At 45.8% G+C, this 23,814-nt stretch overlaps 1 protein-coding gene across 1 annotated transcript in view; it reads left to right on the forward strand.

The window, feature by feature from the left end:
- PLXNA4 (plexin A4) overlaps positions 1–23,814 on the forward strand; it is a 468,858-nt gene that overhangs the window by 14,655 nt on the left and 430,389 nt on the right. Inside the window, exon 2 of the mRNA XM_021384299.1 lies at positions 11,501–12,764. Within this exon, the coding sequence (XP_021239974.1) occupies positions 11,586–12,764 (1,179 nt within the window). The 5' untranslated portion in view covers positions 11,501–11,585. The remainder of the gene's footprint in view (positions 1–11,500; positions 12,765–23,814) is intronic.

Consider the following 23,814-nt stretch of genomic DNA (forward strand, 5'->3'; position numbering starts at 1 on the left):
GAGGTAGCTCTGGCGCTGCATGCATGGCTTTGCAGCATAGCAGTTGTGGCACAGTGGGTCAGAGCTGGGGAATGAGGGCATGGGCTGGATTTTTCTTCACTGGACCTCTGTGTCCCTGGGGTGTTTCTAGATGGATCTTAGAGTCATAGAATCATTGAATCATAAAGGTTGGAAAACACCTCTAAGATCACCTAGTCCAGCCATCCACCTACCACCAATATTGCCCATAAACCATGTCCAAAGTAGGGAAATGGATCTCAGTTTGGATAAGAGCTGCTGGTTATCCTTGCAAGCAGTGTTGTGGTATTTTACTGAGGGGAGGTGAGGTGGTTGTGCAGGACAAGGATTGATGTGCAGGGGTGACATACAGTGAGACTGCATTGGTTCTGCTAAGGCTCCTAATTTGGTAATTCAGTGTGGGTTTAGTGCTAAATGTTGGTGTTGAGCGGGAATTGGAAGGGGATAGGCTTGTCCTTTGCTCCTTCAGCCTTTACTTTATGTACATAAAATGGCTCAGGAATGTGCTGGATAACTATCCCTTAGTTCAATGTGCTTTATGTTTAGACTGGATATAAGGAAGAAGTTTTTTTACAGTAAGGGTGGTGAGGCACTAGAAGGGTTGCCCAGAGAACTGGTGGATGCTCCATCCCTGGAGACATCCAAGGTGAGGCTGGATGGGGCTCTGAGCAGCCTGATGGAGCTGTAGGTGTCCCTCCCTGTTCATTACAGGGAGTTGGACTAGATGAACTTTAAGGGTTCTTTCCAACTCAAATGATTCCATGATTCTATGATCTCTCTTTATAAGTCCAGCAATTACCTGCTTTTTTATTCCCCCCTCTCTTTTCGTTTCTTATAGTTGCACCTTTTGTTTTAATACAAATTTTCCAAGCTCTCACACAAGCCAAAAATGGAAATTTCTCCCCAGAACTTTAATCTTTTATAAGTGATTTGACCTCAGATGTGTCAGTAGCTGGAGGAAGCCCATCTTATGAGAATCAGGAGCTATGAGATCAATGTGCTATTCATGAAGAGAGGATGTTTTAGTGCTTACAGAACTTGGAAATCCACAACCTTCCCACGTGTCCCACTCTCTGCTCATATCCGTTTTACTAAATTATCTCTACCCACTTTTCTCTCCCTCCTCCACTTCCAGCCTTCCCTTCCTTGTGTCAGAACATGCTCCTCTGTTGGTTTCCAGTTGGGTTAACTCAACTGAGCTGCAGCATAACTTCATCAGGGATCACAGAAGAGTTCTCCTTAGCACCGCCGCAGCCTCCAGTTGACGCAGCAAATGGGATCACCTGCATAGTCCCTTCCTCCCTGATGCTGAGCGTGTTTTACTCATCCCGTGGTGATAGCCCAAGCACTGGCTGATCCATGCTGGGAGACAGTTCTTCATATGTGATGCTTTGATTATTGGATGCTGTAACCTGGTCAAACTTAGACACTTTCAAGCGTGGCCAAAGGGTCTTCTTGACAACACCCTCTCAATTACTATCACCTGCTCCAAAGTAGGGAAGCTATTCAGGAAGACAGTGGAAAGAATGTAACCAAGGTCAAACATACACAAACGCAAATATTAATGACTTGCCAAAACTTTTCTCCTAATTTAGTTCTCACAATTGCCCATGCCATTCTGAATGCAACTTTCTCCAGAGATGTTAGCCCGAGGCCGACACCGAGCTGGGGAAATTGTCTCCGGAGCGGTTAAGGTCTGTCAAAGTAATGAGGGCCTTAAAACTGAGCCCTGCTATGGAACATGTCAGGCAACCTGAGCTGCAGTTGTTGCTGTTAATGCTTGGTGTAATTACGCATGCACACAGTGACCTGCACTGGGTGTAGAGGAGCTGCTTAATTCCAAGCTAAACTAAATGTCTGTATGCTGTACAGGACGGATTTGTGTCTCTCCTTGCAAATGCTGTTTGTGTGGGTATACATCAGCTCTCTCCTAATCTTGCTGTTAACAAACATAGCATATGATTATCTTTTTTTTTGCCTCTATTAGCAGAATTCTGTCTCTTGTCTAGATCAGATCCCGGCCATAGGTGTCCTGTCTAGCTCAGCAGTATCCTGAGGCTGTCAGGAATGATTTGAAGCTAGTTATCCTGGAGCAACAGCCGGGCAGGGCTCTAAGAATAACTTCCCATTGGCTTTTGTGTGTGTTGGCAGCTACATTGTCCTCTGCCTTAAAGTGACAAAGTCACTGGAAGAGAAAATTAGGAGCAAGCTTATAGTAATTATTCACATTATTATTGTTGTTGTTATTTTTTGAAAGAGGAGAAGGGAGACAAATAGTTGTGCTATTGGTTCTTTGCTGAAAGTGATGGTTGTGGTCATCCAGCGTATGAGATGGGGATTCATTGGACTGTGGTGGTAACGACTTAAAGGATAGGTGTCTGACTGCTGGTTTTGTTTGTGTACATTGTTGGATTTTTTCCCCCCCAAAATGCTCACAAAGCCACTGTTATCAGGGCTGTGTCCATACTTCCTCATTATAGAATCATTAAGGTTGGAAAACACCCCTGATATCATCCAGTCCAACCATCAACCCATCCCCACCATGCCTGCTAACCATGTCCCTCAGTGCCACATCTGCCCTTTTCTTGAACACCTCCAAGGACGGTGACTCCACCACTTCCCTGAGAAGCCTGTTCCAATACCTCACCACTCTTTCCGAGAAGAAAATTTTCCTAATATCCAGCCTGAGTGAAGACTATCAGCAGAACAAGTCAATTCTCCTTCCTGCTGTTGGGCTTGAAATTGTGTCTCAGTTGGGTACCTTTGTTAGAGCAAGCACAGGGACTCCATCAGAGTGGTTTGCCTTTTGCATCGGGTGACACTGCAAAAAAATCCAAGCTGAGTGGGGACAGAGGGCTTTAGCCAAAGCACTCTGAGGGAAGTCCTCTGGAGAGAACATCTTTCATTTGGGCGGATCTTGGATATTTTTTCTCAGAGTGAAACTCTGAACACAGATGCTTCATTGAACCCTGCTTTGCATAGAACTTGACAAAAAGTTATTTTGTGGCAGCACAGTTACAATTTATAAACAATTTTTTTTTACAGTTTTTAATACATCTGCTTGGTAGAACCAAGTAAAGCATGCAGTAGATTTGTACTGTTTAGAAAAATGCCTGTTTTGTTCTGAAACTTTCCATTTGTAAAGAAGACGTGCTTTGTAGCAACTCATATTTGCAGTTGTCTGGAATTTGGGGTTGGTGAACTTTGGGGCAGAAGTCTGGACTAGGCAGCATTCTGAGATCTCTTCAAGATCTACTTTTGTGCCCACAGAGACAAGAGAAATAGAATAGTTTAAAGCAAAGTAGAGTAAGGTATGGTTTTATATGCACAAGTAATGAGAGGATCAGATCAGGGAGACCTGAAAGGAGGTTGTGGTGAGGTGGGGGTCAGCCTCTTCTCCCAGGTGACTGGGAAGAGAGAGGATGGCCTCAAGTTGAGTCAGGGGAGGTTCAGGTTGGCGATTAGGAAACATTTATTCTCAGAAGGAATGGTTATGCACTGGAACAGGGAGGTGGTGGAGTCACCAACCCTGGAGGTGTTCAAGGAAAGGGCAGATGTGGCACTGAGGGACATGGTTAGTGGGCATCGTGGAGATGGGCTGAAGACTGGACTAAATGATCTCAGAGGTCTTTTCTGACCTTAATGATTCTATAATTCTAAGGAGATGTTTTGTATATATTTTTTTCACGATCTTCACCCAATAGGGACATGACCACAAAAATATTGCTAATGGTTGTAGTAAACTGAAGCTCTCGTTTAGGTTTGGAAGAGAAAATGCCAGTCAGCATGGCCTCTTCCCATGAGTGATAATGTGTGTGTTGGACTCAAGACCTGGCTGTGAGTTGGTCCAATTGTCTTTAGCCTTTCACATGGGAAGAAGAAGCTGAAGGATTTGCTGTGTCAGATCTTTCCTCCCACGGTCCCCATCCATGGCCAGTGGCTGCTGCTCCAAAGAAGTTTGGATATCTGCCACAAAATGAGAGGAAAAAATGTTAAGCTGAATAAAAAGCATAAAGGGAGACTGTTCTTGTCTGTGCTGCAAATCCTGTTACTGTTGAGAAATCATCATTCCTTTGGTGAACCTCCACAGAGAGTTCCCTCCCAGTTATACAGGGCTGCTGATGACATTTTCTTTCTATTCCTGCTCCTGCTGCATGTTTAGCCTATTTCTGACTGTAAGGTTTTGGAAAAGGAAAAAGTTAATCACTGGAATGTGCTCAGGCATCCCAGACTTCCCAGGGAAATGGTCACAGCATCAAGCTTTGGACACCACTCTCAGACGTAGGGTTTGAATTTTAGTGCTCTTGTGTGGAGACAGGAGCTGGACTCAATGATCCTTGTGGGTCCCTTCCAACTTGGGATAGTCTATGATTCTATGATCCTACACAGCAAATCCAACGGATCCTAAGGAACTTTATCCTTCATCCTGGTACCATCTCTGATTTTCTTCATCCTGTTGCTTTTACCCTCTGTTTCTCAGGCTGCTCTGCTCCAGCTGCCTTTTGAATATGTAGTAAAATCTCAGACTCTGAAGACTGAGGATTCTCTCCTGGCTTCTTTGCAAGTGGTTTCCCCAGCTGCAAATACAGATCTTAGTGCTCCAACAAGCTGTAGATCAAGGTCTAAAGGCTTTGTTTTTCCTGTAAGCCCCATGTTTTATCCTTGCTGTTGTTTCATGTAGATCTGGAGAATGAAATAGCCACTGATCACAAAGTCACTGTGAATATGGATTTACTCTTTGTGCCAGGCTTTCAGGAGACAGCTGAAGTATGGTCTCTGTCTTACAAGATTTGTCTCTTAATGGATTTATACAGCGCTAATTACAAAACTTCAGCCTGAGAGAGAGGAATTGTGTTTCACAAATCTTCCTAAGATTGCAAAGCAGGGGAAAACATCCACCCACTGGCATTCAGTGCAAAAGAAACTGTGTTCTACAGCCTCAGCCAAAAAGAGAATAGCTGCCTGGTGACATGGGGAGAAACCCAAGGTCAGAGGCCCTTCCTTGATGTTGGAGGACCGAAGTGGGCTTTTGGGATTTGATACTGGACTAAGTCCAGAAAAAATTAAGGTTTTATTTGGGTATCCTTCAGAGTCCCTGAGGCTCCGTGTTTTGTCAGTTCTCCACTTTTTTTTTTCTGTGCTTTGGATCTGTATGGTCTGATATAGACATTCTATGTTTTGGATCTGTATGATCTAATACAGACATTCCTCATCTTAAGAGCAACAATGTCAGGCAGTGTTGTGACACTGTTTACTTGAAATTTTATGACCTCATGTGCTCTTACTACAACTGTCTGGGGGTTTCCATTTCCCCAGCTGCTGTGATAAGGAATAATTTTAACAGATTTGTCCTCAGAATAGTTTTCATAGAATCATAGAATCATTATGATTGGAAAAGACCACAAAGATCATCTAGTCATGAATTTTAGGAGACTTTGAAATAAGTATCTGAACGGTGGAGGGGGAGCTCGCCCTTGGAAACTCACAGGTGAATCTGCTCCAGAAAGAAGAGTTTAACCCCAGTCTCTGGATTTGTAGGTTATTCCCATGACCTCAAGACTCCGTTCTTGTTTTTGTGGCACTGAATATATGTGGTCTTTCATCAGATCTACATATAGCAAATTCCTGGAGGAATGTTACAAGCCTCTCCTCTCTCCCTGCCAAGCACAAGGGAGCACACATCTGACCTGCTTTTGCTGGTAGGAAACCAAGTCTGAAATGCAAGGAGAAATAGCATCCACGTGCACTTTTCTCCGATGGGAAATCAGGAAGAAACAAAGTCCCACTCATGGCAAATGTTAATCCCTTCCTTTAATGCTCTTCTGGCAGAGGCAGAGGTAACAAGGTGATGGGCAACATGTGAGTGCCTGAATAGAATAATCTGTGTGATGAGTGAAGGCCATGTTCTGTTGCTGGAGCTCATGTGCCTTGCAAACGACCCATTGCTGAAATTAATCTCTCTATTTGGGACAAGCTGCAGCTTGTGCTGGGATCTGTTCATTGTGGCAAGCTTCAAATAAGAAAGGTGTTGGATGCCCTCAAAGAGAGAGTTGCCTTTGCTTTCCGTCAGGCATGGAACAGGTTGTATGTTCAGGGAGAAAGGATTTAGCTGAAGTTAGAAGCTGCTCTTTGTTGGGGAGTTGTCGACAGTGTGCCTGTGTGAGTTTTCTTGCCGCGTCGGCTCCCAGAGAAAAGCATCTATCCATGGTAATCAGGATTTATTAAGGGAAGTCAGGAAAAAATCTTTAGCTGAGATTAAAGGGATTGTGTAGCTGCACTTGGTGCTGAATCGCCGTGTGCTGGCTCCATTGCTGGACGTCTGCCTCGTCAGCATCTGCACGGCCTCCTGTGTCCCAACAAATGAATAGCTGTGCCTGAGCAAAGCAAAACCAAACAGGAACGTGCTGCCTGATTAATGTTTGACTTCATTAACTACCGTGCTCATGCTGTTGACATTGCCCTGTAGTCCTGGTTGCTGCTGGCTTCCTCCTAACTAGGTGTTCCCAATTGAATAACCCACTGGGGTCCATACGAGCCTGATCCACCGCATGCTGGGGCCTTGGTGTGGTGTTTTTTGGGCATGCTCTGCAGGAGGAGGTGGCAGATTTGTTCCCCTCTTGGCGTTTTTGGGCATGCTTTTGCTTTCTTCTATGTTTTAGTGTGTTTTTTGTTCTAAGGCCCTGGCTGAAGCTGGACCCAGAGTAGGTTTACTTCTGTAACTCTTTGCAGTCAGGTTATCATGGATAACTCTTTTAGTGAAATGTTGCTGCTGACCTTGCAGTGTCCCTGCTGCAGAAGGTGCCTATGGCAGGGGACCTGGTGATTTGGATCTGTCTGCCACCTTTGATGTCAGGAAGGCTGTGTGTGTGTGCGAGAACCAAATGGGGAGATGCTGTTGTCTTCCATCTTCACCCTCTCAGGAGCAGCAATTGCAATGGGGTGGATTTGTGCTGGTCTCCAGTTAAAAGAAGCTAGAAATGCTTCTTCCCCTCAAGCCTTTTCTTGTCCTAGGCCAATCGAGTTGCATGTTGTAGAGTCTTGGGATCACTGGAGGACTCAAAGTACAACTAAGCTGCAACTCTAATTCCGCAGTGTCTAACCTTTGCTGGAAATGGTCAACAATAGTTAACAAGTAACCATAACTTGCTGTCCTTGAGGAAGAACCAGTCTTTAAATCAAGCTATGCTCAAGCTTTAAACCAAGCCAGCTCAAGGGATCTTGTGGGGAACGTGAAATTTGCAAGGTGTGGGGTGGAGATCCTAGTTCCACAGGAAAGAGGGTGATGTGAGACTTCACATGGGAGCTGACTGAGACCTTCCTCGGATATACCTCGTGCTGACCATGGATGGAGCCTTGTCTGAGCCAGATGGATTTGGGAGAAGAATTCTTCTACTCCGAATTCATGTCCAGACAAGGTTCCTTAGGGGTTGCTGCATATCATGAAGGTTGCATAGCATTACTGCCTGAGTCCTGGTCAAAGAAGGAGGCAGGCACTCTGCTCTTTCATGCGGTGGGGAGATGAAGAGGCTCACCTAGGAGATCCAGTCTCAAAGTAAATCTTTTAGGGCACTGTTATGACCATTGCATCGTTTCAGCACAGCTTCTGCATGTGAAGGGTCCAGCATCCAGCAAAGCAGAGGGACAGCTCTTCCTTAGAGGGGAGAATAAGAAGGGCTGGTTTCTACCAAAATATCCTTTGCTATGGACCCATGTGGCTGTAGAAACTGTGTGACCTTTACAGGGATAATGAATGTGTTGGCAAAGAGGCAGATGTGGCAGCAGCCACGTAGATCTGCTCACACAGGAGCTCTGCACACTGGGTCATGGCACTGCTAGCCATGTCTCTGGGGGGAAAAGCAAGGGAACATGGTTATTTTGGGAGGTGGTTTGGGTTTCTTTTGGAAATACCCAGACGAGAGCCTAAGCCTAGACCTCACTGCCTGCTCAGTTTGGCCTTTTGTTTATTTTTCCTGCAATATAATCAGACTCTTGCAGCTTAAAAGACTGGGTATGTCTATGGCACTACAGTATTTGTCTTCCCAACTGCTCTGATCTCCTGCTGTCCAGATGTGGATAATAAAAAGACATGCATAAAACCCCTTCTCGTTGGTGCATTCTCTGAGGCGTTGTGCAAACCGTGTTCTGTCCTGCAAGCTAAACATCCAATCCTCCTTGCCTCTGTCCTCTGCTGTTATTTAATAATTAACCCAAATTAGAAATTTTAACCCTGAGAGGCTCAAATACTGATTGGAACTCTGGGATGCAGGGTGCAGGACAATGTCAGCAGATGGGTGAACAGGGAGAGCCAGCAGTGTTAGGAGAGAAAATACTCCTCCTAGGGTCACTCAGACTGCAGAGTGAAGATAGCAGGCTCCCTGCTTTCTTCCAGAATCTGCTTTTTGTGCTTGATTGGTGGCTCCTCATTCACCCTTCTTGGTGTTTCTCGTTTCCAAACTAAATTTCCTGTCGTTGCCTGCCGAACGTTTCCCTCCTTCCTCTATCAGTGACAGACACGTTTCAAGCTCAATCACGATTCTCACTTGCTTGGGCCTCAAAGATTTCACGTCCAGAGTGCATCTCCTCTTATGTTGGGTCAACCACTTATTTTAAAGGGGTACTTCCTCCTGTTGTTATAACTCAGGTTTAGGGCTCTGTAATCATCCTTGGGCATATAGCTCATGTTACAGAAGAGGGGCTGCTGCTTGTCTCTTCAGTCTCAGGGTCATAGAATCGTAGAATTATTAAGGTTGGAAAAGATCAAGTCCAACTATCAACCCATCCCTACCGTGCCCACTAAGCTATGTCCCTCAGTGCCACATCTGCCCTTTTCTTGAATATCTCCAGGGACGGTGACTCCACCACCTCCCTGGGCAGCCTGTTGCAATGCCTCACCACTCCTGAGAAAAAATGTTTCCTAATATCCAACCTGGTTCACAGCAGTTCCCATTTCCCTGTCCCACAGCTGTGCTGACTCAGCAGGCCTAAGAGGAGCAAAATATAGTAAAATGCAGGAGTAAAATAGATATCTTTTTTGTACTTCAAAAGAATAATTTCTTCCTACATCTATCTAGTGCCCGATGAAAGCAGTATCTGTCAGAAATATGGATCATAACTCAGAAGTGACAGGCGCCGGTGTTCAGGGTCGCCACGTGATGATTCTGAACACAGGACTCAAACAGGGACAGCTTCCTTCTTGTGCTGCTCTCTCAAGGATGGCCTCTTTTGAAAGAGGAATGCCTATGCAGGGGGAGCTCATCCCATTGCCTCTCTATCTGTCATAATAAAGGTTATTAAAAGCCGACGTGACCGGCCTGTGTATCCCTGCAGAGTGAATCCTCACTAACTCGCAGGACAGTCTTGCCAACTCTGCAGTATGATCTTGATTTTATTAAATATTTGCTTGACCAGAAAGGCAAAGCAGAACAGGGTAAACATGCCTAAAGTAAATGTGAAATGACCTTTGTCCGTCCTCCAGCCAGCGCCTGTTGCTGATGTGGTAGGGAGGGCAGAGAGAGGTGAAGGGGATCATGCAGCTGCTTTGGAATTCTGGCTACTGTGAGAAGGCTGAAATATTTGGGGTGGCATAAAAGTGGTGGATGTTCTAGAAGCGCAGACGTACCCTTTCCACTATCAGATCTAATCAGTTTACAAGTCAAAAGAAGACAGATTTTTTCTTCTCTTTATTATTCCTTGAAGTAAATTTTTCTGTTCCTCTGGCACAGATCTGAAAAAGCTGTGAATCCCAGCCCTGTGTCACTGCCACATCTTCCTCCCTGCTGGGATTTGTAAACTGCAATTTTTGCCTTGCCTCCTCCTTGCACAGGGCTGGCTGTCATCACCTTTACTCAGCAAGTTACACCCCTCATTCCGGCAAAGGCACTCTGTGAGAAGCGATAGGACAGTGGCTTGCAGAAGTGCATTCAAATCACAAGGATCTTTGAAACTGAGATTTGATTCGTTTCCCTTCTAACAAGCAACAAGAATTTTGTGAAATTCTGATCTGGATGTTAAAGGGGGAAGGGGGAAAGACCATTGTGCCTTGGCCTGGCTGCCTATAACAAGGTTGTGTAGTCAGCAATCAGCAAAAAGCTTGGCTGGCAAGTCTCAAGGTGTTGGGAATGCATCTTCCATGTGCCTCAAGTTGTGCCAGGGGAGGTTCAAGTTGAATATTAGGAATAATTTCTTCTCAGAAAGAGTGATGAAGCATTGGAACAGGCTGCCCAAAGAGGTGGGGGAGTCACCATCTCTGGAGGTGTTCAAGGAAAGGGCAGATGTGGCACTGAGGGACATGGTTAGTGGGCATGGTGGGGATGGGTTGATGGTTGGATTTAGTGATCTTAGAGGTTTTTTCCAACCTTAATGATTCTATGATTCTATGAAAGCTTCTCTTGGTATACAATCAACCTTGAAAAGGAAGAGGAGCAGGGAGCAGATGGACGTTTCAAATGGGAAGGTGTATTTCCACAGCACAAGGTCAGGGTGTGGTGAAATCCCCTATGGCTCACATCATCTTGGTTAAAAGCTGGGAGATTTGAAGTGACTGAGTTATGCAAGGAAGCTCTTTCATTCTTTTTGGGGAATCACCATGCCGGTCTCCGGGTTGTCAGCTTTCCTACCTCATGGGCCTTTAGACTTTATTACTGCTAATAATTAGGCAGCCCCTTTCTTTTCAGCCCTCTGAGATGCCCCATGGAAGTGTATCTTTTATTTAGACAAGGTTGTCTTGGCTTTGCAGGGGGTGAAAAGCAGGGCCGTGGTAAGGACCAGGGGAGGGAGGAAACATGGTGCTCGGTTGGCTTTGTGCTTGGCAGTGTGCCCCTTGTAGATGTGTCTCTGAAGGTTGGCACACCACAACTCCTACATCTGCACCCCAAGCTGGACCAGCATGAGGCAGCTTTGATCTGGAAGCCACAGAGAGCTTGTTCAAACAGGCCTGCTCTGGACCAGCGTCTCCCTGAAAGTGTGTTAATGTCAGACCAGAGCTGGCTTCTTCCTGGCAAACCTGAAGAGTCGCAGGACAGCTTAGCAGCCATCTGGGCTTGTCCCTGCAGGCAGGCCCCTGACCTTCTCGAGGCTTCATTCCCTCATCTGGAAGAGCAGGATAGTAATCCTTCTCCTGTCCTGTCTTAACAAATACACAGTTGGGTCAAAGTTGGCAGTGCAAACAGTAATACTGCTTGATGTTTCTGCACATTTCTGGCTTCCAGTGAGTTTTTGTGCTGTACCATGGGGCACGTGTGTGTGTAGTAGAGGTTAAAAGGGCACTGATTTATTATTCTGCTATGTGATTTCTGCTCTTTCTACCAGCATCTTTTCTTTCAGGAGGGTTCCCTTTGTGCTGGTTTTAAGTAGAGAGCTCTGAGGCGAGAAAAGGAGGATTAGCAATTAAATATGCTCTGATGATGGCATGGTTGTGAAGGAGGGAGGAGGAAGAAATACTCCCTAGTAACATACTTTTGTTTTCTTTTCTCTTTGCTTGTAGGACAAAATCTGCCAGGGAATTGGTGTTTTGAAGACACTCACAGCTTCCAATTCTCATTCCCTTGGGAATACAAACCTTTCTAAATATGTCACCAGCCATGTGGAAATGGACTTGCCTGGTTTCTCACCTCCTGTTATCTGCCACAGTGTCACCTCTTGGGAGGCAGCAGCCTCCCCACCCAAAGAGGCCCTTCATCACCTTCACTGGAGACCAAACGGAGGGGAACTTCAACCACTTAGTGGTTGATGAAAGGACTGGGCACATTTACCTGGGAGCTGTCAACAGGATCTATAAACTCTCCAGTGACCTGAAGGTCCTGGTGACCCACCAGACCGGTCCTGATGATGATAATCCCAAGTGTTACCCTCCCAGGATAGTCCAAACCTGCAATGAACCCTTGACACCCACCAACAACATCAACAAAATGCTCCTCATAGACTACAAGGAGAATCGATTGATAGCCTGTGGAAGTCTTTACCAGGGCATCTGTAAGCTTTTGAGGCTGGATGACCTCTTCAAGCTGGGAGAACCCTTCCACAAGAAGGAGCATTACCTCTCTGGCGTGAATGAGAGTGGCTCTGTTTTTGGAGTCATTGTTTCTTACAGCAACATGGATGACAAGCTGTTCATTGCCACTGCTGTGGATGGCAAACCTGAGTATTTCCCCACTATTTCCAGCAGAAAGCTTACCAAGAACTCCGAGGCAGATGGGATGTTTGCATATGTTTTCCATGATGAGTTTGTGGCGTCTATGATCAAAATCCCCTCAGACACCTTCACCATCATCCCCGACTTTGATATCTACTACATCTATGGCTTCAGCAGCGGTAACTTTGTTTATTTCCTAACTTTGCAGCCTGAGATGATCTCACCACCTGGCTCCACCACAAAAGAGCAAGTTTATACCTCTAAGTTGGTCCGGTTGTGCAAAGAGGACACAGCTTTTAACTCCTATGTTGAGGTGCCCATTGGCTGTGAGAAGAACGGAGTGGAGTACCGATTGCTCCAGGCAGCCTACTTGTCCAAGGCTGGAGCCATTTTAGCGAGGTCTTTGGGTGTTGGCCCTGAGGATGACATCCTCTTCACAGTCTTCTCCAAGGGGCAGAAAAGGAAGATGAAGTCCTTGGATGAGTCTGCTCTTTGCATCTTCGTCCTGAAAAAGATCAACGATCGTATCAAGGACAGGCTGCAGTCCTGCTACAGGGGAGAGGGGACATTAGATCTGGCCTGGCTCAAAGTCAAGGACATTCCCTGTAGCAGTGCGGTAAGTCTAGCCTCTAAGCACCCACGTTTAGTCTCCTCACGTTCTTGCAGATCTTAAAGTGTGCCTCAGTGGCTACAGTAGGGAGTGACAAATTGAACCTGCTTCTTCCCAGTCTTGGCTTTTCCTCTGGCTCACGACACCATCTAATCTAACCAGCCCACGTCTCAGTTTACTCATGGTCAAGTTGAGGAAGGTATCACTTTGTGACCTTCCCAGGAATGTTATGTTTGTTGATGGAATAAGCCAAGAGGCCCTGAAATCTTTGGAAAGAATTGTCCTGCTGTTGTTATTTCACAGTGAAATTCATTAGGGGTGAAATCACGCTCCTTTCTGTAGTATTGGCTCAAACCTAAACCAAAATAAGACTTAGATAACGTCAACTACTTATGCTTATTTCTGTGTCTGATGGTGGAATTTTATCTCCCTAGGCTGGAGTTGGAGCAGGACTTTTTCCGGGAGCTTTGTGAAGCCAGTACTTCATTTATTCTAGGGCTGAGTAGCGATGATCATTAACCATCAAAGTCCCTTGTCTTCCTCCTTCTAGCCAGCTCTGCACTGTCTGTGCACTGAAAAATTAAGGCCTGGCTACAGATCAAGGATTAAATGCTGCAACATTTAAGGGCAGGACAGGGGAAGAGGTTGGTCTACCTGACCTACAAACGGTCTTAAGAAATTCCACCAGTTCACTAAAGTGTCTTTGCGGAAATCTGCCTCAGCCCCACCAATATGTGGCTGGCTTTGATACCATGCACAGAAATCAGCATTATAGTCAGCACTGCACCCCGGCTGCTGTAATAGCTGCCTCTCTGGGCTTTGATTTCCTTCCTTAATTAGTTCTTTCAAGTAAGAGACAAGTTCAAGTTTGAGCAAAGGGAATATGGAGAAACACCAGAGCGCCTTCCTGCCCCATAATCTCATGGCAGAGTCAGGGCTCAGGATATGGGATTGCTCATGCCTTCCTTTGTACTCAGGCATCCTTGGCTGGGGGATCCCTGCTGTTGTTCCTTTGCAGGACAAGGACACACTAAGAGGAATGCAGATGGAAATATTTCAGGGAGACTGATCCTCACTTACCCTGTCCTAATTTCCCTTTGCACAAGCACAGCATTATTGTGTGACCTTGCACGGCTCTCACAGTCCTACACTGAAGTTGAGGAGAGACAAACCCTTCAGTTTGGTGGGATCCCTTCTGTCTAGACCTCTGCCAGCAGCAAACCCCCTATGGATTCACAGGGAGAAAGGCTGTGCCCGAATCTGGCTTTGATTTTTTTTGTTGGTTTTTTTGTTGTTGTTTTTTTTGTTGTTGTTGTTGTTTTTTGTTTTTTTTGTTTTTTTTGTTTAGCCTCAAGGCCTCTACACATTCAAAAAGCTGCCTTTAGATTTAAGCTGGAGTTTCCCACTGGAGTTACTTTCCCAGGCTGTTAAGCCTCTCCATGTATTTGCAAATCTGCTCTGCTTGTGCTCCATACTAATGCTTGCAGCACAGGACCTCTCAAACCAAGAGTTTTGAAACCCCTCAATCACCTGGCTTCTGTGGCTTTAGAAAGGGGAAAAAGGGCCAACATTGCCCCTTAGGCCAAGTCCTGGATATATTAGAGCAAATTTGGAGGGACGGGACTGCAGAGACTGGGGAGAGGTCCACAAACTGGGGACTGTGTGGCACAGCGGGGAAAACTGTAAGAGCATCTTTGTGACTGTGAATCAGAGATGCTAATGCTTCCCATCTGGAAAAAGAGCCTGGAGATCCTCGAAGAAAAAATAAGAGTCTGAAAAGTGTAACTAAGTGGGCTGTGCTCTCCTTTAATGAGTCTACTTAGAGCTGCTGGCAAGCCCTGCCTGAGATCAGCTGTGTTGCCCGAGGGAAGAGGTATTAGTGACTTGGCTGCTGTAAGGGCTGCAGAGTCCAGCTGCTAAGCTTGGAAAATATTTGATGGTTGGTGAAGTATTTTGGAGCCTGGACATATGTCCATGAGGGCCTCATCTCCGTTGCTGATGGATGCCCTGCTTGCCAACAGTCTACCAGCATTGCTGCTCTGCCTTCTCGCAAGTGGATTGGAGCAGCTATAAAACCAATTATAAAGCTACCAGTGTGACTTTTTGTATGTTTTTCTTTTTTTTTTTTTCATTTGGATATCAAATGTGTCTCTGCTGGTGCAGGATAGAAGCCCAACCTGCCCATGATCAAGGCTGGACTTGACTTCAGCTCTGCTGCCCTGCATCCAGCAGCCAAAATCCTGCATGTGTATGGACACAGCTGGTATGCTACTCAGTGAGCAGATGGGTAAAGAGAAGCTGTGGGAAACCCCCATTGAGCATTGCAGAGAAACACTGTTAGAAGATATATTCCAACCCTTTCTTGAGACCCTGGAGTTGGGGTCACTGCACTGTCCTTGCATCTTGGTCAAGTCTGGCATGGGAAAGACCAGAGATGAATGGACAATCCTTGATACACATTCCTTTCCTGTGTTATAGCTGTCCTCCTCTTAATCTTCAGCATAAATCAGGAAAAAATATGGATTTTTATGTCTGGGCAGTTGATTTGCAAATTGGCAATGTTCACCCAGGTGATGAATAGTTCCAGGTAATATCTCTGGTTCTCCTCTCTGTACCTTGCAAAAGCAGGATAATAACTTATATTTAAGCAGTACTCTTGACCTCAAATGCTTAGAAATTCATACAATCAGAGAAAAAATGAGACTGTGAAAAAAATAATCTTATGAGGTCATCTGATTTGCCCTCCTGCCTTACTTATAACATTTCTGACAGATGTTTGTCTCACCTGTTCTTAACCTCCAGTGACGGAGGCTCCCCTCTCTCCCTACATGATCTATCTCTGCTGCTAGGAAGCTTTCCTTCACTTCTAATCTCATTTCCTGATACTGGATCCATTACGACTTACATAGCCCTAGAGAGCATCTTTGTCTCCTTTGAGTATCTACAAAGAACAGTGTGTGCCACCAAACTGAGACCGCTTTTGTGGTGCATCAGTCTAAATTCAGAAAGTTTCTTCCCAGAAAGAGTGGTGGGGCATTGGAACAGGCTGCCCAGGGAGGTGGGGGAGTCACCATCTCTGGAGGTGTTCAAGAAGAGGGTAGATATGGCACTGAATGACATGGTTTAGAGAGGTCACAGACATGGGCTGATGGTTGGACTAGTGGTCTTTTCCAATCTTAACCATTCTATGATTCTGTGGAGCCACAAGAGAGAGGCTGTATAGATGTGCAGAGTATTGGCAGAAGGAAGGGCTGCTCTGGAGTGAAAATAATGTTTCTTTAAGCAGAAAACGATCTTCAAGTTGGATAAAGAAGACAGTGATTTAAATATGCATCATGCTATATCAACATGCTGATTTTTTTAAAAAAGAGGCAGCTTGAGAGGAGGATAGAGGTGGGAATGGGTCATTGCAGTACTGAACTTGATCATTGAACTTAGGTTGGATGAGACCTTAAAAATCATCTAGTTCCAACCCCCCTGCCAGCAACACACTCATAGAGAGTGTATTGTTAGCATGCAATCCTAACTGTTACCTTAGGAGCTGGTTGCAACCCTGATCCCAGCCTGATGTGCCTCACAGCATCACCTGCTGCTCTGCAGCCTAACAATCTGCATTCCCCGAAATGAAAAGGTGTCACTTCCACCACTGTAGCTTTTACCGGATACACAGTGCAAATATCTGTCTGAGATAATCAAAATGTCTGTCCCCAACTATCGCCTGGCTTCTGCCTTTTGCTGGTATTTTCTTTTCCTTTTGGCAGGAAATGGAGTTTGACTGTTTAAATTACTGTATTCAATCTCTTCCTGTTTTTCATGGCAATGTTGTCAGATGGGGGAGAAAAGAAATGTTTTTTGAAGCTGACCAGCCAACAAAAGGCTTTGTGTAAAGACTAGGGCAATATTTTTCCAATGCTTTGTTAACAGAGGGCAGGCAAGGCAAGGTGTGGCATTTGGAACCTGAGTCGTTGCCTGACAAGTAACTCAGCTATGAAGGCTCCTGCTTCTGATAATCCAAGCCACATCTAAGTCAGTAATTCCCCCAGATATCCTTGTAGTCACCAGTGCCTTGATCCCTGATTGTCCTCTATCTCCTCCATACATACGTTCCTCACGCTGACTTTGCTCTCCTACTCCCTCCTGATTTACTTGGTGCATCAGGCCCACCAAGCTTTTCCCATGATGTTCAGACAGATATGGAAAGAGGCTGTGGAGTGCATATTGCTGATTAATCTCAACACTGTCATCCACATATTGCTGTGAGACCAGTGTGTCTGCACTGGTTTTTGGGTGCCCAGGAGATTTGTGTTGTCAGAATGAGCACCTTACCCCAGGATGAATGCTGCTTGGCCCTTGAGACTGATTCATACATCCAGGCTCTCTACTGCTCCATTCTATTAGGTTAGAAAAGGCCATTTCTAGCTTGGTGTAAAACAAAGACAATCAGACTCCTGGTGAGGCAACTATTGATGATGAGGTGGCCATGATTTTCCTATCAAAATCCTTCCACTATTTTTGTCCAAACAAATGAACAAATAAACAGTTTCATTATTTTCCTCTTCAGCAACACTAAGATGGGGGGAAGTTCCAGTTTCACAGGAGCTAAGGCACAGTAAAACGTGACCTGCAGCTCAGTTGCAGCTCAGGAACTCCTGGGTCCTTGTGTTGTGTTCTCAACTGTTCCAAGAAGACAGAATAAATCCTTACTATAGTGTTCCATCAAAACTGTCATTAAAAAAAAAGATAGGGGCAGGAGTTGCTGAAAAGAAAAAAAAAAAAAAAGAGCTGTTTCAAGGGAAGATATCACTTTATCAATCAAAAAAGTTGGAATTGTCATCTTCCCTTAAAAAGGAAAGGTTGGGGTGAAAGGCAGTGTTAACTCTTGCTGAGTCCCAGGGGAGAGGAGCACGTGGATGGAGGTCCATGCGGCGCTGCTGCCTTGACATTTTGAGTGTGCTGGTTTCTCCTGGCGGGACTGCCCAGTACATGAGCCTGCCACTTTCCCTGGGGAATGACTCACAGTCACAGGAACGAGCTATCGGTTTCATGAGACCTCATCATGTCACTGCTTGCCAGCAGGGCTATCCTAAGTAAATCTGTATGAGGTCAATGCCGCTCATGCTCGCACAATAGGGTTTTTTGTTCACCTCTACTGGATATACCATGCAGAAAAGCTTTGCAGACACACTTTTAGCCCAAATTACATAAGCTTAAGTTTCTCATCTAAAGAGATTGTGATCAGCTGAAGACCACTTCTTCGTCAATATTTAATGGTGCTTTCCTCTTCTTCCTCTGGAGATGGAAGCAAGAGCAAGAGCACCCCAAAAAAATGACAGAGTGCAGCCTGTGTAGAAGCAGTAGTCTCAGAAATACAGAACTGCCTCTCTGGCAGTGCTGACTGGATACTCTTAGATGGAGCAAACAAGTCTATTACTGTGTGCTCACTATTTGTATAATTGGCCACATCAGTTTGGATTGTAGTGTATATGTGAAGCGTGTTGTTGGAGGGATGCACTGAGCCCAATGATTTTGGTAATAGATGACCAGCAGTCTCTGCCACTGACGGGAGCTGGAGGGGATGAAGAGGTTAGTGGGTATGCAACATGGACAAGAGGTAGGATGCTGGCTAAGGATTTCTGCAGCTGAGCTCTGTCATTTGAAAATCTCCCCCATGAACCTTCCCAATCCTCACTTACCCATCTCTTTTCAGGGCCTGATTGTTGTCTCCTCTACAAAGCAGTGCTCTGGGAGTGAAAGACAAGTCACTGGAGAAAAATGTCATATTGTCATGCTATATGAGGCAGCTCAGGCAAAAGCAGAGCAAGGAGCTCTCTCCAGTGACGTGGTGGCTACTTCTCATGAATGTTGTCAGTGGTGGAAGTGACCAGAGATGGCTGAGGCCGTGCTCTTCAGGCTAATGGAGAGCAACTGAGTTCAAATCTCCACTCCCAGAGATTGAGCAAGGTCCTGGCCCCTCTGTAGCTGGAATTAGGAAAATCTCCCCATCTCTTCCACTGTGATGTGACCAAGCAGGCTCATTAGCTAATTAGCACTAGTTCTTGTCTAACTAGCATGGTGTTCAAGGCCTGGGTGTAGCTGTTGGCAACATCCTGACTTCTGGACATCCTCCAAAGCCTGTGCCCACCATCAGGTGGATGTGCATATGCCTAACCTAGCTACAGATGGCCCTGTTCATTGCAAGGTTTGGAATAGATGACCTCTAAAGGCCCCTTGCAACTCAAAAAACTCTATGATTCTATGATACTAAAATCTGATCAAAACTCATTTGCAGAGGCTTTTCAGGCACTGCATAGGACCATCTTCACTTTTTGTTGCTTGTGGTTTTTCATCCCAGCTTTGGAAGCTCTGGGGGAGAGAGAAAGAAAAACTCTTAAACATCTGCATAAACAGAAGCTTACACTTAAGGGCTGTAAATCAGGACCTAAAAGCAAGCAGAGGATGATTAAGTTTGAGGCAGTAAGTATGTTCCTCAGTATTAAGCATCCCTTTAAAGGAAACCTCCAGATCAGAAATAATGCTGGCTGCAATTAATTGCCCTCCTTCCAAAATGCTCATTATTTCTGCTGTAAGGATATGAGAAACCCCTGGAAAAAAAAAAAAAAAAGAAAAAAAAAAACCAACAACAGCATCCTGCATGGAACCATTTCTTTACTTCCCACGCATCAGAGGAAACCCTATGCCTTTAAGTGGCCGGGTGCCAGCCCCGTGCGCGCTGTGCTGTTCTCTCTTGGATCCTCGCGTCTGCTTGACCCTGCTCACACAAAATGTTCATTGAAGATGGAGCAGGGCCCAAGGCTGCTGACTCGCTGTTGTGTCTGAGATATTTCAGGCACTGCTCCCTCCCCCACTATCATCCCAGCCCTGGACTCTGCCTGCGCAGCTCAGCATCACTCAGCATCTCTCAGCATCCCTCAGCATCATCTCCTGCTCCAGCTGGACTCCACGTAGATGCTGTTGCAGGAGGGCGAGGTGCTGGCTTCCACGTTGCTGCTTCATGCTCCTCGCCACATGGACGATTATTTTTATTTCTGGGAAGTGATCTTTGCTGCTTTCCCTGCCAGCGACCCAGGCTGTTTTTCTCTGCGGTTGAGCCCTGTGGTCACATGTGGCTCAGCCTTGCATTTTCGGAGCGCTCCAGATGATCTCTTCGCCTTCGCTTCCACGCCGGGTGATCACAGCCCTGACCTCGCATTGCCTCGCCAGGAGATTGCCTTCCAGGCCGAGGGGAATGCTTACACAACATTAAAAAGAAAAAATAAAAAGAAAAAATAAAGAAGAAAAAAAGCTGCATGCAAAACCCAGAAAAATCTTGGATGAGCCAGAAGCAAAGTGATTTCGGCTCCCTGCATGAGACCAGTGCTATTTAAAGCACCTCCGGACTGGGGGCAGCTGGGGTTTGTACAATACCCGTTCTGTTGAGGAGGGGGTCGTGGCTTGCTGGATTCAGCTTTGCTTTTGGGACAAATCCTGCACAGGCCCTTTCTTCCTTGCCTGATGCAAGTGGAGTTGTCAGGGTGAAAAACAGTGCAGGGTCTGTCTTTGTGCTTAGGGAATCAGTGAAGATGTTTAGCCTCTGGGAACAGCCTGATGCACGTCTGTCTTAATTTTCTGTTCCAACACATACATAACATAGGGCATTATTTTTGTTCCTGAAATAAGTGTGTTTCCCCATTTACCTGAATTGTGATGTATCCCCAGTATATCAGACAGTAGAAAAACAATGCTACAATTTTCCACCATGAAGATGCGGGCAAGATCTGAGGATGTGGATGCAAAAGACTGTTGTACCTCAGAGAGATGTCCAATTCTGCTCTGGCCATATTTCTGCCCCAAATGCTCACAGAATGGCATCTTCATGGCCATGCTACTGTGACACGGGCAGTCTCTGAGTGATTAACAACACTGAGACCAAACACGGTGTTTGCAGCCCTAGCGTGGATATGGTTGGTGGACCTGTGCCCCTGGCTACAAGAAAGACACTGAGGCCCTGGAGCATGTCCAGAGAAAGGCAATGAAGCTGTGAAGGCTCTGGAGCACAAGTCTTATGAGGAGTGGCTGAAGGAACTGAGATTGCTTAGTCTGGAGAAGAGGAGGCTCAGGGGAGACATTATTGCTCTGTACCACTCCCTGAAAGGAGGTTGTGGTGAGGTGGGGGTCAGCCTCTTCTCCCATGTCACAGTGATAGGACGAGAGGGAATGGCTTTGAGCCAAGGAAAGATTCAGGATGGATATTTAGAAACATTTCTTATCAAAAAGAGTGGTTGGGCACTGGAACAGGCTGCCCAGGGAGGTGGTGGAGTCACTGTCCCTTGAAGGTGTTCAAGAAAAGAGTGGATGTGGCACTGAGGGACATGGCTTAGTGGGCATGGTGGGGATGGGTTGACAATTGGACTTGGTGATCTTAGTGGTCTTTTCCAACCTTAATGATTTTATGATTCTATGTTCCCAGACTCAGGCTGGAGCTGGGGATGTGGGTGTCATGCACACATCTACGTATGAACCATGCTCTTTAAATATACTCCTTTGCACAGATAAAGATCAAGAAGTGGAGGAGCATCACCTTGCTGTGCTTGCTGAAGTGCAGACCTTTGTTGTACCTCTCTCCTGGAGGGAGAAAATGCTCTCACACTGATCCTTCCTGAGAGTGCACTGTGATTTTTGTGAGTGTGTGAGATGCTGCGTTATGGAATCATAGAATCATAAATGTTGGAAAAGACCACTAAGATCATCCAGTCCAGCCATCAACCCATCACCACCATGCCCTCTAAACCATGCTCCTTGGTAGGGAACCCTTCTCTTGAAGACTTCCAGGGACGGTGACTCCACCACCACCCTGGGCAGCCTGTTCAATAATTAAAGTAGTAACAGAAGTACCTGAAACACAGGAAAGGTGGCACACCCGGGTATATGTGCATCAAAGTGGTAATGCCGTGGGCAAACAGAGGGACTTCTGTTTCTGCCATGCATTATCGGAGCTGGCATTGCTGATAGAACATGTGGGTGACATTAGATCAGTAGGAACAACATCGCATTTTCCCTGTTTCAATGTCATTACCCCATCGTTGTCACCATTCCAAAATATAATAGGATTTGTTCAGCTGATTTATTCTGTAAACAAGCGATATTAGCCAGGCGCGTATTCAGAGAGTGGGAGAGGCAGAGCGAGGGAGCGTGCAGAAGGGAATAATAAAAACGTGCTGCTCCTAATGAGGGAATGACCCAGCACTCATCAGTGGGTCGGGGCTATTGGTCGGCATCCGGCGCCAAGAAACAAAAGGCTGTAATTGTCACGGCGTCCCTGCTTCAGTGGGCCATCCACTGCACAGCCCCGCTTCCAGATGCAAAGAGAGTTGGATGTGAAAGGCTTGAGTGAATTATACAGAGGCTGACACAAGCGCTCTGCATTCCTCAAGCGCTGAGATCTGCACAGATAGAGGCAGCCAGTGGGAGATCTTGCTTTTCAGAACTCGAGTGCTGTATTTGGTTGTTTAAACTGACAGCCGGGCTCCCTTACACTCATTTTCCATCTGATGATAGAACCAGACACAACTCAGTTCTCCCTAATGCAGATGCACAGCCCTTGGCTCTTCATTATTTGGTGAGTAAGCCAAGGTCAGTCATAGAATCCGAGAATCATTAAGGTTGGAAATGATCACTGAGATCATCCAGTCCCACTATCAACCCATCCCCACCATGCCCACTAACCATGTCCCTCAGTGCCACATCTGCCCTTTCCTTGAACACCTCCAGGGATGGTGACTCCACTACCTCCCTGGGCAGCCTGTTCTAATGCCTCACCACTCTTTCATAGAAAAAATTTTTCCTAATATCCAACCCGAACCTCCTCTGGCGCAAGTCTCATATCCAACTGAGCAGTTTCCCTATGCTGAAGACCAACAACACATACACATTGTTCATCACAACGCTTAGCTTACCTTCGCAGGACCGTGGTGAGGCTTAATTAATGCTTTTAAGCAGCTCTGGGATCTCTGGGAGGTGTTGCCTGCATGCAAAGCAGCATTGTTGTTTCATTTATATAGCGCTGCTGGTGCACGTGGCACTTTGCAGCCCAAATGATAATTTTGACTGTGGAACAAAATAATAATTATAGTAATTAAGGGAATGTCTGGTGGTGCCGGCATGAGGGAGGCAGCTGGACTCTATCCGGCAAGGTGCTGGTGTGCATCAGTGGAATAGGAATAAGGATGGCCTGGCAGCTGCCAGAAATGCTCCATCTCAGCCCAGATTTAACCATTCTGTTGCCAGCAAGTATTGGGAGATGATGGGTCAAGCATGTGAAAGAGAGGACAAGTCAGCAAGAGTGTTCCTATGCCCTTCCAAGTTGAATGTGACAGTGATGGTACTTGCAGTGGAAACCTTACCAGGGTCCTGCAGTGTGGTTGTGGTGTCCTGGTGAAGATGAATGTGAGAGTTGAATGTGGGGAATGTCTCCTCGTTAGGTAACTCTATTAGATGGAGACACCTGGGAGAAACACAGGTTATGGCAAGGATGCTCAGGGTTACGGAGGCATATAGAGGATCAAGCTCCACTCTCTTCTTACACCTCTATCAGTACTGCTGTTGATGGAATTTGTGAAGTAACAGCCTTTAGCTGATCATGGAAATCCAATGTCCTTTAGGACAAAATGCACTTCTCTCCCAAAGGTGACTTTTTGTCTATGTAGAAAAACTCTTTTCACTCTGTATAGACAAACCCTTTTCACCCAAGATTTTCTCTCCCTGTGACTTTTAGACCCCAGGGGAAGTCAGTGCAGCTGTGTTTCAGGTGCATAACACAGCTTTGCAGCTGGAATATGTTCTTACAGAAGAGCTCTAGCAGCTTATTTGATCAATACTTCACTTTTGAAAAATCCCTAAATGCTTATTTACCCAATAGACCATGGCAGTTTCAAAAGCAGAGTCTCCACACTCAGTAATCTCTTTTTTGGGGGGTGTGAAAAATTTTAAGTGAATTTTTTAAAGCTCATGGAAAGCGGCAAGCTGAGAGCTGCAGAGATCATATTCCTCTGTTTATCCT

This window comes from Numida meleagris, chromosome 1 (assembly GCF_002078875.1).
Source record: "Numida meleagris isolate 19003 breed g44 Domestic line chromosome 1, NumMel1.0, whole genome shotgun sequence".
Taxonomy (NCBI): Eukaryota; Metazoa; Chordata; class Aves; order Galliformes; family Numididae; genus Numida; species Numida meleagris.